The 13,495-nt window shown below is 31.8% G+C and overlaps 1 protein-coding gene across 1 annotated transcript in view; it reads left to right on the forward strand.

Annotated features, from left to right (window-relative positions):
* Positions 1-13,495, forward strand: part of LOC118183576 (uncharacterized) — a 363,019-nt gene that overhangs the window by 160,670 nt on the left and 188,854 nt on the right. Inside the window, exon 2 of the mRNA XM_085824258.1 lies at positions 4,019-5,044. Coding sequence (XP_085680384.1) covers positions 4,906-5,044 — 139 coding nt within the window. The 5' untranslated portion in view covers positions 4,019-4,905. The remainder of the gene's footprint in view (positions 1-4,018; positions 5,045-13,495) is intronic.

Raw genomic sequence — 13,495 nt, forward strand, 5'->3', positions numbered from 1 at the left:
TTTTCTGCGAATTGTGTTCGCCTAATTCGACGGAAACGCCGATGCAATCAGCCCATTAACGGAATTCGAAGTACTAGCGTTCAGCGACCTCCCGGCCGCATATTTCACAAGTGAACATCAGCGTAGCCACTGAAGAAGGGGTTTCTAAAACGGACCCATGAGCTTCCATTGTCTTTGTGACGTTCTAAATCTTCGTGCATGTGAGCGTACGTTGTTTACGTTTTATTTTGCATTTGTTTCACAGCTATAACTATATGGTGTAATAGTAGGAAATCTCACTGTGCTTTCGTTTTATGAGTTTAATGAATCGCTGACATTTTACTTCCGCAATTTTTATCACGCATTAATACTTGGATTAATATTCACGGCATATTATCCCTCTTTACATCGAGAAAATGACTCAAGCTACAATTAGCCTCGAATATTATGCATTTACTAACACCTGTAGATTAAGAGAATTCAAGTATATAATTTTTTAATTGATCTGAGAAGAACTGGGAGTGTAATATTGAATGTAGTGTTTTCTTATTTCAGTGCTTGCATTCTTTTGATTTTTAAAGTGTAAGGTTCAGAATACATATTCTGTATAACCTGATTATATCCATTGTTAGCATTAAACGTTATATATGAATAAACTGAATATATTCTTTGTGAATAAGATAAATTCTTTCGGTTTGATGAGTATTTCTCGTGTAGACAGTACATTTAAGAGTGAACAATTATTAAATGTGAAATTTAACACACTAAATGTATACGAATGCAAATTACTAAAGTTCACTTTAATACTTCTGCATTGGAAATTATTATAGAACATCTTTTTCATATAGATTGCAACAAAAAGTGCTGACTTCCTTTTACACATATAGTTGGTGTAAATATTTTTCTCATATGCATAGTTTTATGTAAAGATAGCATCTGGGCTGAGATGCTTATCACATATTTTCTTTCTTCATTTATTTACCACTTATTAAGTTATATTTCACACGGATATTTTTGCAGAGTGTCCAACATGTATTTGTATTTATTTCAAATTCTTTCAACCAGGTAATGAAATCTTCATAATTGCTTATATGTGATCTAACTTCGCAATGCAAATTTTCAGAAGAAATCGACGATGCTTTAATTATTTTGTACAGAAAATTGTGTGGTAAAATATTTTCAGCCATCTTGGTTAAATCTTAAAGCACGCGAAAAGTCATGTAACATAACAGAAATATTACTGGATGCCCAATGGTCCATCCTAGAAGCCACTCCCTCGGTGGCTATACATATGTGCACTTGTGAAATATGCCTCCCGGTGGCTGGTAGCCCAGATTTTAATTACGATTGAAAATTGCTGATTAAGTATTGGATGTAGGTATTTAATAGACGTTTATTAATTAGTTAAATTTATTATTTTTTTGGTAATGGTAAATGAACTGTTCAATATACCTCATCCTCATTTCAGTGCTTAACGTGTTCGTTTCTATTATTAAAGTTCAGAATTTCATATAGACATTAAAGAAAAATCACAAGAAATAAAAGAAGTCTTATTCTATGTGAGCTGCTCTTCAGAAAGCAATTCACATGCTGTTACCACTAACTGGATCTTAAGCTTTAAAACTGTCAAGCCTACGATTACTTACTTCACATTAGAACAAAGGAATATTTTCTGTCTGTGTAGCGGCTGCCACGAAACTGGATACGGAAGAAAATGTTTACGAAAATATGTTCGGATGAAATCACACTGAATAATGGGAAGTTCAACATGCGGTGTTCAGTGCCTGACATCAATTGTCCATCAACCAGCATTATAAAGAGCTGCTTAAAATTTTCCTTCTCGATAACGAAATTTCTCAGTAATTCAGTGTAAGAAAATCTTATAAAGCAAACTATAAAACTACCTACAATTGTGCACAGTTATACAGTTTGAACTCGAAAAGAATACAGTTACAAATACAATAAAGTTATACTACTTAAACTCTAAATAATTAACATCAAACTGAAATTATGAGACAGCTAAATTCATTTAAATCTCAGTAACAAATTTTTTGTCATTTTCTTAAATATTATTCTCTTTTTCAAAGCGCACTATTATACCAACATCTTGATTTCATTAAAAGAATATTTTGGGTTGTATCTGCAACTAGAAAAAATGCACTTTTCTTTGATTGTTGCATCACATCGATATCATTGTCTTCCCACAATAGTTTTTTTTGAGATTCGACGATTCGGTCCGGTAGCTAATATGATAATCCCATTACCAAATCCTATACTGAGTATCAAATCAGTAGGATTATAAAAGTTAACTAGAAGAGGATACTGTATACGTTCAAATTTTAATTTTGAAATGATGGTAACAATTAAAACAATGATTTTGTGCTGTGTGTGGTTATGAAGTAGAAAAATGCCTTTAAAATCCCTTTACAACTGCTGAGTTGTATTTGCTTGAGCTTTTCCTTCGATTGCAATTTTCGGGTTTTTTACATTGGTTTGAACTTTTTGAGTTCTACAAGTTATCCAGAATAAGTTCATTAATAAATCGGAACAGAACTGACTTGACCTTGTCTGCAAAGGCTAGGAACTTCATTGAGGAGGAAGATATATGCCGCTATTCTAAGCACTACTCTCAATTAAAGTTATAGTGACACACCAGTGTTTTGTCTCCTAAAAAAAGAACGAATCATAAATAAAAAATTTAGTGCAATGATCAATGAATTTACTAATCATTCCGTTAAATTAAAAAATTTGATAGAAAGTAAAAATTTCACGGTATGGAATTTCATTTAGGAAATCTTCCCTTCAGCATTATATTACAACAAAAACGCTGATGAAATCTAGATCTTTTGCTCTGCATTCAGTATTAAGTATGCACCATTCATATTAATTGTGATGCATCATAGCCTCAGTGACAACGTTATAAGTGGATCTAGCATTAAAATACAGTTTGGGGACCCGAATGTCCAATTGAGCGTATTCTTCCAAATAAATGGCGTTAACTGAACTCATCGTGAGATTATGGGGCATGTTTCTTGCTCGATATCCCTTTTTGAACGCTTCTGTCGTCGTCCTTTTTTAAACATTTCTGCTCACTCAAACACTGTCCTTTTTTCTGCATAGGCATAATAAGAATAGTCCAATATTCTTCGATGAACTCCACGAAATTGTGTAGCCTTTGACCACAAGAAACCTAATAGCAGCTCGCTGTTCATGTACCATTATGTCGGCCACTTGAGCCATCATAATCTATGATATCCTTGAATTTTGCTCTCTGTGGTCTGCAGGTTTTACAGATCTTCAGGTCTGAGAGCATGGCATACATTTTACATTTTTACTCGTATCCATTATGTTTTCACTACAGAAGGTGTAGAGACGTTAGGTTATTTCGAAGTAGGAGGCATGAAAAAGGAGCAATGCCCTTGCCAGAACTCGAACCACGGACCTCTCGAATACGCGCTGGGTGTGCTGACCACAACACCACAAAGGCATGCTAAGAAGGTGGGAGAAATACCTTATATACTCCCCCTTTTAAAGGGCGACTGGAGAGTAGGGGGACCCAGTCGCCAAATCCTGGTGTTGGAGAATCATCATCCACCACCTTTTTTTTAGTTCGGGTGCCACTGTAGAGACATTTCGTTATTTCAAAGCAGGAGGCATTGAAAATGAGCAATGCCTTCGCTGGGACTCGAACCACAGACCTCTCGAATACGCGCCGAGTTTGCTGAGCACTACACCACGAAGGCGTGCTAAGAAGGCGGAAGAAATACCTTTGTCTTGTGGGATTTTGCAATCCCAATGAACGTTTTCTGAGTCGCACAAAAATTTATAATTCATAATTCTTTTGTATAATGGTGTAAATAAAATTTTAATTTCAAGAAGATTATTTGCTGCAGTGAAAAAACGTTGTTCGAAATGTTTTAACTATATACAAATGCTTAAATTTTCTTTTTTTGTTTTGTACATTTAAAACTTTATGTCTGTGCACTCACTCTAAAACGCATTTTGGTGTACTTAACATATGCTTGTTTTTATCTTTCAGATCCCATGTCACCTGTTTTAACTTGTTGTCTTAGACAATGGAAGACGTGATAAAAAAAATGTATATTTTCCACTAAAGAAAGTTCGAATGTCGTCGGCAGCACTTTTCTTGAAATTTTAAAGCAGACTTGAGAAGACTGAAAATCAATCAAAAGTTCTTTCCAGCAACTAAAGAAATCCCTAACTTTCGTCAAGAAATGTGTCATACGAAGGATGTTGGAAAATTCTTCCTCTATGGCAGGTGAATATGTCAGTTTCCAAGATGATGAATGCTTCGTCTGTGTATAAATAGCTTCGTTCTTATTACCTTTTCGAACCCAAAATGATTTCTAGAGTGAATTCTTAAGGGAGAATTAAAAGTCAATTTACGTTGAATTGCAACCTCATGAGATGGGCAAGTTTTGTGATCGTTAGAGTTTCATCTTAAACTTCAGAAACAGTTGAAGCAAGAAGGTTAAGGGGAAGAAAATGTGTATTAGTACAGTTGCTAAAAAAATATTCTTTAAGGATTCAAAGCTAAAATTTCTGCTATAAATACGTTTGCATATAATCATGTAATATTATTATACATTATTAAATAAAATTTTTCTGTATGTTTAATCGGAGCTAAAGAAACAATTTCAAAAAACATTCAACGCAAAAAGGCGGGTTTGTTTTGAAAGAATCTCTCTGAACCGATTCGTTCAAAAATGTTTCTTCTGAAAAGGAAGTAACTAAAACATAGAATACAAGTATCTGTGCACTTATTGGTTCCTTCGTACGCTTACCGTTCTGATTAATTGAGTTGTACAGAAGACAAATCAAAATCAATCGTTACCATGTACCGAACTTATAAAAAAGCGAAAAAGAAAGGCGCTTGACGCTACTGTGACGTCATTCGGCTAGAGAATGAATTCCTTGCCAATAAATTTTAACGCAAGCACTACGGCGATGACGTATGTGTCGAGCTCCACTCCTATTGGGCCATTAGGGAGGTACAATAAATCCATATTTCCCGCAGGAAAACTTCCACCGGCGAGACCCACAGGTAAGACAAATCTGTACTTTATTTCATAATACTTATTACTATTATTATTACTTATTTGTTAATGCTAATTAATTCATTTTAGTTATAATTAACTGTCACGAGGTAGGAACTGGCTTATTAACATCAAGTCTTAATTATAAGGAAGATAGAGGCATCATCATCCTGCGTCTTAGATATCCTCGTATAAGTTTCATCTCCAAAATCTTAAGTTTCAATACTGCTGTCGACTAGTTTTTTTGGGTCGACACATTGATAATTCAACAAAAGCGTTTAGCGCATAATTTTTATACTCTTCTTATCTGCTGTACTGTTATCATAAAATGTGTTAGGGAACCGAAACTTTTTAAGAGAGGAAATTATTAGATTGAGTCTATTACATACTGAGACATTAGGTATTTCTGGAAGCAGGCAAGAGGAAAAATAAGCCAGCGTCTTCGCTAGAATCGAACCGCGGATCTCTAGAATACGCGCCCAGCGTGCAGGTCACCACACCATAAAGGCATGCCAAGAAGACGAGAGAAATACCTTATATACTCCCCCTTTTAAAGGGCGACTGGGGGGTTTTAGGGGACCCAATCGTCAAATCTTGGGTGGGGTGAATCATCATCCACCACCCTTTTAGTTCGGGCACCACTGTAGAGACATTAGGTATTTTTGGAAGCAGGCAAGATGAGAAATCAGCAATCGCCTCCTCCGGGAATCGAACCACGGACCTCTGAGTGACCTGCCCAACGTACAGAACCACTACACCACGAAGGCACGCTAGGAAGGCGGGAGAAATACCTTATAAGCTTTATTTCATAAAATGCTTCCAACCGCTATTGCTTCACAACAAAATTTCCATTTACATTATTTCTTTAGCAACATCTGTCTTAACATTTTTGTCAAAGAGTATAATTTAGTTGTACCAGAAAGGGCTTTAGATTTTTAATCAGTGTAACTCATGGTAAGTAGAGGTTTTAATCAAACTGTCTACACAAGTTTGTCCGTTTTGATGTAATTTCAGAATCAAAGCTGTTTGGATATAATTTCGAAATAAAAAAAGGGTTTTAAATATATTCTAAAATATATATAAAAAGGAATTCCTTTTAAATTAAAGTTTGAATTTCTTTTTATCAGAAAAGTTCTAATACTATTATTTTACTTGCTTTTTCGAAGAATTTGACACATTCTCGTACATTATTAAATCACATATTTACTTTTAAAAAAAGCTAAATTGAGCACATTTTGAACATTTAAGTTTCTCTCTCTAGTTAAATATTTCTTAGATTTAGTATCTAAAACTTTATTTCTGAGTTTCTCTGATAGCAGAGTCTTATTTAACATCTGCTGTACGATTTATTATTGTTCTTCAATAATTTTCTGTTTGTTTTCATGTTTCGGCGATTTTGAATTACAAGTTTGAACAAATGCTAAATTAAACGAACTTTGTTTATTTCAGTTTATTTTAGTTTAGAAAAACACTTTTGGGACTGTTTACTTCAGTTTATTTTAGTTTAAAAAACTTTTGGGACTGTTTATTTCAGTTTATTTTAGTTTAGAAAAACACTTTTGGGACTGTTTACTTCAGTTTATTTTAGTTTAAAAAACTTTTGGGACTGTTTGTTTCAGTTTATTTTAGTTTAGAAAAACACTTTTGGGACTGTTTACTTCAGTTTATTTTAGTTTCAAAAACTTTTGGGACTGTTTACTTCAGTTTATTTTAGTTTAAAAAACTTTTGGGACTGTTTACTTCAGTTTATTTTAGTTTAAAAAACTTTTGGGACTGTTTATTTCAGTTTATTTTAGTTTAGAAAAACACTTTTGGGACTGTTTACTTCAGCTTATTTTAATTTAAAAAACTTTTGGGACTGTTTATTTCAGTTTATTTTAGTTTAAAAAACTTTTGGGACTGTTTACTTCAGTTTATTTTAGTTTTAAAAACTTTTGGGACTGTTTATTTCAGTTTATTTTAGTTTAGAAAAACACTTTTGGGACTGTTTACTTCAGTTTATTTTAGTTTCAAAAACTTTTGGGACTGTTTATTTCAGTTTATTTTAGTTTAGAAAAACACTTTTGGATTGTTTATTTCAGTTTATTTTAATTTTAAAAAAAACTTTTGGGACAGTTTATTTCAGTTTATTTTAATTAAAAAAACTTTTAGGACTGTTTATTTCAGTTTATTTTAATTAAAAAAAACTTTTGGGGCTGTTTATTTCAGTTTATTTTAATTTTAAAAAACTTTTGGGACTGTTTATTTCAGTTTATTTTAGTTTAGAAAAACACTTTTGGGACTGTTTACTTCAGTTTATTTTAGTTTCAAAAACTTTTGGGACTGTTTATTTCAGTTTATTTTAGTTTAGAAAAACACTTTTGGGGTTGTTTATTTCAGTTTATTTTAATTTAAAAAAAACTTTTGGGACAGTTTATTTCAGTTTATTTTAATTAAAAAAACTTTTGGGACTGTTTATTTCAGTTTATTTTAATAAAAAAAACTTTGGGGGCTGTTTATTTCAGTTTATTTTAATTAAAAAAACTTTTGGGACTGTTTATTTCAGTTTATTTTAGTTTAGAAAAAAAAATTTGGGGGACTGTTTATTTCAGTTTAGAAAAAACTTTTGGGACTGTGAAATATCGCAAATAATTAGTCCTTTCTTTGAACTGATATTAATGAATTACCGACTGACGTCCTTATCATTAAACTACAACAGGAAATGGGAGGAGGTTGTTTACTCCTTCTGAATAATCTCCTCAGATCTGACAACTATAAATTCATAAATTTAATAAAAATCTTTATCTGAATGTATGGGAACATGTTCCTCTTAGCAACGCCTCTTGAAATAAGTTTTTAAATAACATTTTCATAATAAAACTTGAGGATTTATTTTCTAATTACCGCGGAAAATATTTTAAATAATGTAGAAAAAAAGCTGACCAAAGGGGCCTTCGAATACTTTTTTTTAAAATTGTGTTTGTACATTTATTTTTAGCTTTAAAATAATTAATGATGAAAACTTGAAGAGGCTGAGACATTTAATGAACATTCATTTTGTATTTCTGTAGTAAAGTAAGAAATCAAGCATAAAAATCAGCAATATTTATAATAAATTATAAACATCATGATGAAAAATGTACGATATATTTTTATATTTTGTAAAATGCAAACTCATCAGAATGATGTTCTCAAGGAGAATGTCTTATGTACTCATACCTTATATACTCATACTTTATATACACCTACCTTATATATATTATCATACTCCCCCTTTTAAAGGGCCACTGGGGCTTTTAGGGTACCCAGTCGCCAATTCCTGGGTGTGGAGAATCATCATCCAACACCCTTTTAGTTCGGGCGCCACTGTAGAGGTATTTTTGGAAGCAGGCAAGATGAAAAATAAGCAAGCGCCTTTGTCAGGACCTCTGAACCGCAGACCTCTGAACTGTGGTGATTTATTACTCGTGGAACTGTGGTGATTTATTACTCGTGGAACTGTGGTGATTTACTGCTCGTGGTTGTTCAGTTTTTTGGTATTCAGTGGAGGGCTTTGGTCGTGGCGACATCCATAAGTCGAATCGGAAATGCGTTGCGAGAGGCCGTTTGGCCTTGGGGACAGAACTTGAGTTCGTTTCGTGGATGTGAAATACTCTGCCTAGCCGCGATAGAGCTCTTGCTGTCGAATTCAAGTAATTCAACTTTATCGAATATGAAACCGTTGGCTGGCTGCCAACGTTGGCTTTTACAAACATAAAATTTTCAAAATATACGATCACTATTATAATATGTAATGATCTGTGAATGCTAAAAGGCGTGAAGAATATTAAAAACAAAATAACATAAAGAGTTTTAACACTAAACTTTCGATATTCTGAAATTTTTATTTATAAATTTATTGTCGAATGTTTTTCTCACTGATATGTTTTTCAATATATACTTTTTGTGTTCTTAAGTAATATAATATGGCTCTAATGAAATCAAGATGCAATCCTGTCCATAATATGTAGATTATTTTTATGAAGTTATTGATGGCGAAATGTACTTTTAAAGTGCAAACTAACGCTATGTATTAATTTATAAAGTTAAAATATTTATAAATTTATGTTTTTATAACTACATAATCAACAAACAAGGGATTACCTCACGATGGTCAAAATATTAAAACATCTTAATTCAATGTAATGAATAACTAAAACAAAGCAAAAAAAGTTGTTAATTGGGCCCCTTGGAGCACTAGCAGAGCATGGCGACGTGCTAATCTTTACTGAAAGAATATTAGACTAACTTATAATAAGAAGAAATGTGTATATGTGTGCATATGTATTATCTATCTATCTATCTATCTCTATATAAAACTTGGCATTTATTCATACAATTCTAGTATGAGTAATCTGATGTAATCTTTTTTTTTTTTTTTTTTTTCTGCTCCTTATTTTATATTTTAACATGAAAAACTGCAAAATAGGTCTTTCGGAAAAGGTTTGATTAAGTAATGACTGCCCATAGCTAACTACATCAGATTAAAATTCTAAAAAGTGCTATACATAGGTGTAATTTCTACTAATTTTCAGATTTTTAATGCTTCTCTTTCATTTTTCTCAAGAAGCAATTATAAGCTAATAAAACATTATACGTAAACATAGCATTTGTTTCTCTTCGTACTCACACATCCTCACATATTGAAACTATATACAGCAACGAATATATAATATGACTATGCATTTGAAGCTTTATAAAATCTGAAACATACAGGGTATCCAGCATATGAGTTCTTGATTTCAATATTAAAAATCTCGAAAACAATGATTGATAGAGGAATACAGCAAGAAGAATATTTATTGCGAAAGCTGTAAGATTGTTATAGAAAAGTTTCCAAATAATAGTTGTAAAATATGCAAACAGATGGCGCTGTAATCGCAATAAGTAGTAAATATGAAAAGCGCTTCAAAAGACTTGAGAGTAAATATAATTAAAGCAGTCTCATATTAATTAATAAGTAAATATTCTTTACATCTATACATTAATTAAATATATGAAATTTGTTTATCTGAGAGTGAGAGGAAAATATCTACATTAAATGTTAAAGAAATATTTTGAAGTAAAAGCTTTTTCAAATTAATATTAGAAATATATTTTCTCTTTTCTTTTATGTAATCTGGTCATTGAGAAACTAAGCCATTAAATTAAAAGACACATTTAATTAGTTGCAATTACAAAACTGAAGTACTTATGAACATATTTAATAAGCATAAAGGTCATTAAATATAATTATGCTGGTTTTTGTGCTGACTTTTTAAATTTTAACTAGGTCTAAGTTATTGAATAGAGACCTCAGTCTGGCAAAGAACTTTTTTAATCAGCTCTTTAGTTTTACCACCCTTATTTTAATAAAACAATAAAAAAAATATCGACAATGGGGAAGATATCATTAAAGTTAAAAAAAAGAACTCGAGTAAATCTCGTTATTCACGTCTAGGAGAACACGCTTTAGTGTGTAGAGTATAGGATATGCAAGGGAAATGACGTTAGGAGGGCCTAATTAAAATTCCAGAGTGCCCAATTCCTAAGCCTAATTGGAAAGAAGACTGGTATTTTCGAGCTGAATTTGACAATTCAATAAAACACCTAATTTAGAACAGATACGTTTTAATTTTCCTAAATTAACGGCTAAGCACTTATAAATATTTTATTTATATGCATACAGTAAGCAAAAAGTAGTAAAAAAATTCTCTAAAATGGTGTTAGGGGAGATTGTTTCCAGTCGGATTTTTTTTTTCAGCGCAAAGGAGATCTTGATAGGTTTGTAAAATAATAGGCTATATAATAACATACAAACAAGCTATTTGTATGGAGCAGATAATATGTATTGTATACAGACCTTTCCAAGGCAATTGGCCTTTTTATCTTGCACTTCAGGAATCATAAGTTAATATAAGTTTTAGGAAAATAATTCTGTGAATTTATGTATATTTAACTCTTTTTTTGGAATAAACTGGAATTTAATTTATTAAAAGAGATAAATTCTTGTTTTCCCAGGATTTATGAATTCTTTCGTGATTGCATGACACCATTGGCAGCGTTATTAATGCTTTTAAACTATGCATGCATTACTTATTATAAGTTTCTTCATAGGTAAGTACATGATTTAAAACTTGATTTGTTGTTAATTTAGCAAATTGATATATAACAGAAAAAAAGAATCAAAACGGTTTTTAGAGACAAATGAAATATGCAATTAATTTCTTCCTTAATGATGTACTCTTCACAAATATCTTGTTTAGAAACGTCGGAATGATGCCAAAAATCAATAAAGAGTTTACAGAGTTCCAATCTCACACAATAACTTTTGTATGAAAGTGATATTAAAGCTTTCATCTTCTATTTGCTCTTCTTTTTAAATAAAAAGATTGAATCTTAATCTACTTTCGTATTCTACGTGTATCCTAAGCATTTCAGCACTTTTCTGAATGTGTTATAAGGTAGAAAATGTTCCAAAATGCTATTATAATTACACATTTTCTTTCTTTATCACAAATGTACCATGTAATGTTCTTGGGGATTGTTATCTTTCAATAAGTTTTCCAGTAGAAATAAATTTGCGCATTTTTATACCATTTCAGTATCTAATGAGAGGCTAAGAAACTAATAATATCCAAGTTGGTCCAAGTCCATTTTAATTGATTGGTAATTTTTGACTATTTCATTTCTTTTATAGTCAATAATAAATTTAACTTTCGTGTTCCTCTACATCTATACTCATTAATATGTAAGCCATAGAACCCGGCATTAAAATAAAATGAGTTTATCAACAGCGGCATCTATACATTGAGTTAAAAAAAACTGAAATACGGTTTTTTTCTATTGAACCAAATATCCAACCTTTCTGAAAGCATTATTTAGTTTTCAACCTAAATGAATTCTTTTAACTTTGCAAAACAATCTGTTTTGCGTTCCTTAACTTTCTAAATTAAATTTTGTACAGGGAAGAAGATATCATTCTGTACTCATGTACGTGTATTTATTAAAAAAATTGTTTTTAAATCAAAATTTATCTTTAATCATGTCTTGTTTTAGGAGACTTTTTACAAGTTTCTTTTTCTGCTACGAGCATCACTATTGCAAACTCAAAGTCTACAATTACACTATACTCTGAACGAATGGCTACACATTGATTAAAAATAAATTTCAGCGTATAAATAGCACATCTTACCTAATTATAAATATATATTGTTTTGACTTCAGACTACCTAATTATTCAGGTCTTCTTGAACCTTCAGTTCATGCAGAATTTATTTGAATTGTCTCAAAATGCATCAAGTATACAAATATATACTAAACACTGTCGTTAATTAGAAACGTGAAAATTTTAAAAGCAGCTATTATCCTATTTGCATTTGCTGTAAAAGAAAGAGAATACAAACAACAAAACTTACCTAGAATTAAGATGTGGAAGCTAAGCATATTCCCCTTTGCGGCAGGCTTAGAAATTAAACAGACTAACGTATTTCCTCCAAGTCGTTTGATAGGCAATTTATCTTATCAAGGGAACTAAAGTTCCACATGCACGACTAGTTTATAATAGATTCTTGCAAATCATTAATTTAAGCTTGTCCAGTTCTAAACTCGCTACCGCGTTTCGAGCATCTAATATTGTATAAATCGGAAGGACTAATGTTTAGGGAAACATGTGGAATCATAGACGTGAATAATGAATACGATGGTAACTTTAAAATGATAGATGTATTAAATCAGAAGTGCAAATGTCTCGCTTAATTGCCACGTTCTTTTTCGTGGCAGAGAAGAACTCTGCCACGAAGACTCTGAAAGTTATAAGAAAAGAATAAAAGAGATAGGAAATTGATATAGTAATAATGAACAAAACAGTCAGTATGTATGCTTCCATTTGAAAATCATCCAGGATGGTCTGAAGATGTAGGATGCGTCTGAGAGGAATCCTTAAGGAAACGAAGGAACAGCTGGATTATGTTGAAATGTTCAGCTGGGTGTTCCACAGGAATATTCAGTTGGCTAAAGTTGATTTATTCCGATATTAAATTTAGACACAGGATTCGCAGTATTCAAAATTCCTCAGGAAGAAAATGGTCAAAGAATAGAGGAACAGAGCTTAGTAATATGGCTTATGGCAAACTAGAGAAGATGATTATACTTCAAAGGTTTATTAGGTTTGTTATCAAACTCTAGACGAATGTATAAAAAGAATAATGAGGCTTTGCACAAATATATTATTTGATAAAATGCGAGTTGACATCGATTGTGATAGTATTAAATCTAGCAGAACTCCAAACGGATTAAGTTCAAAACTCCGAGAGGATTGAAATCAGATCTCATCCGTGTATTCGAAAAATCCGAATAATTGGATTATTATTTTTACGTAAGCCAAATTCGTATTTACTGCTAAAACAAGAATTTTATTTTTTTGTTATAGGGCATCCGAATGAATATGTCATTCTGCCACA

This window comes from Stegodyphus dumicola, chromosome 9 (assembly GCF_044657685.1).
Source record: "Stegodyphus dumicola isolate Sdum_Otavi_A_Nest chromosome 9, ASM4465768v1".
Taxonomy (NCBI): Eukaryota; Metazoa; Arthropoda; class Arachnida; order Araneae; family Eresidae; genus Stegodyphus; species Stegodyphus dumicola.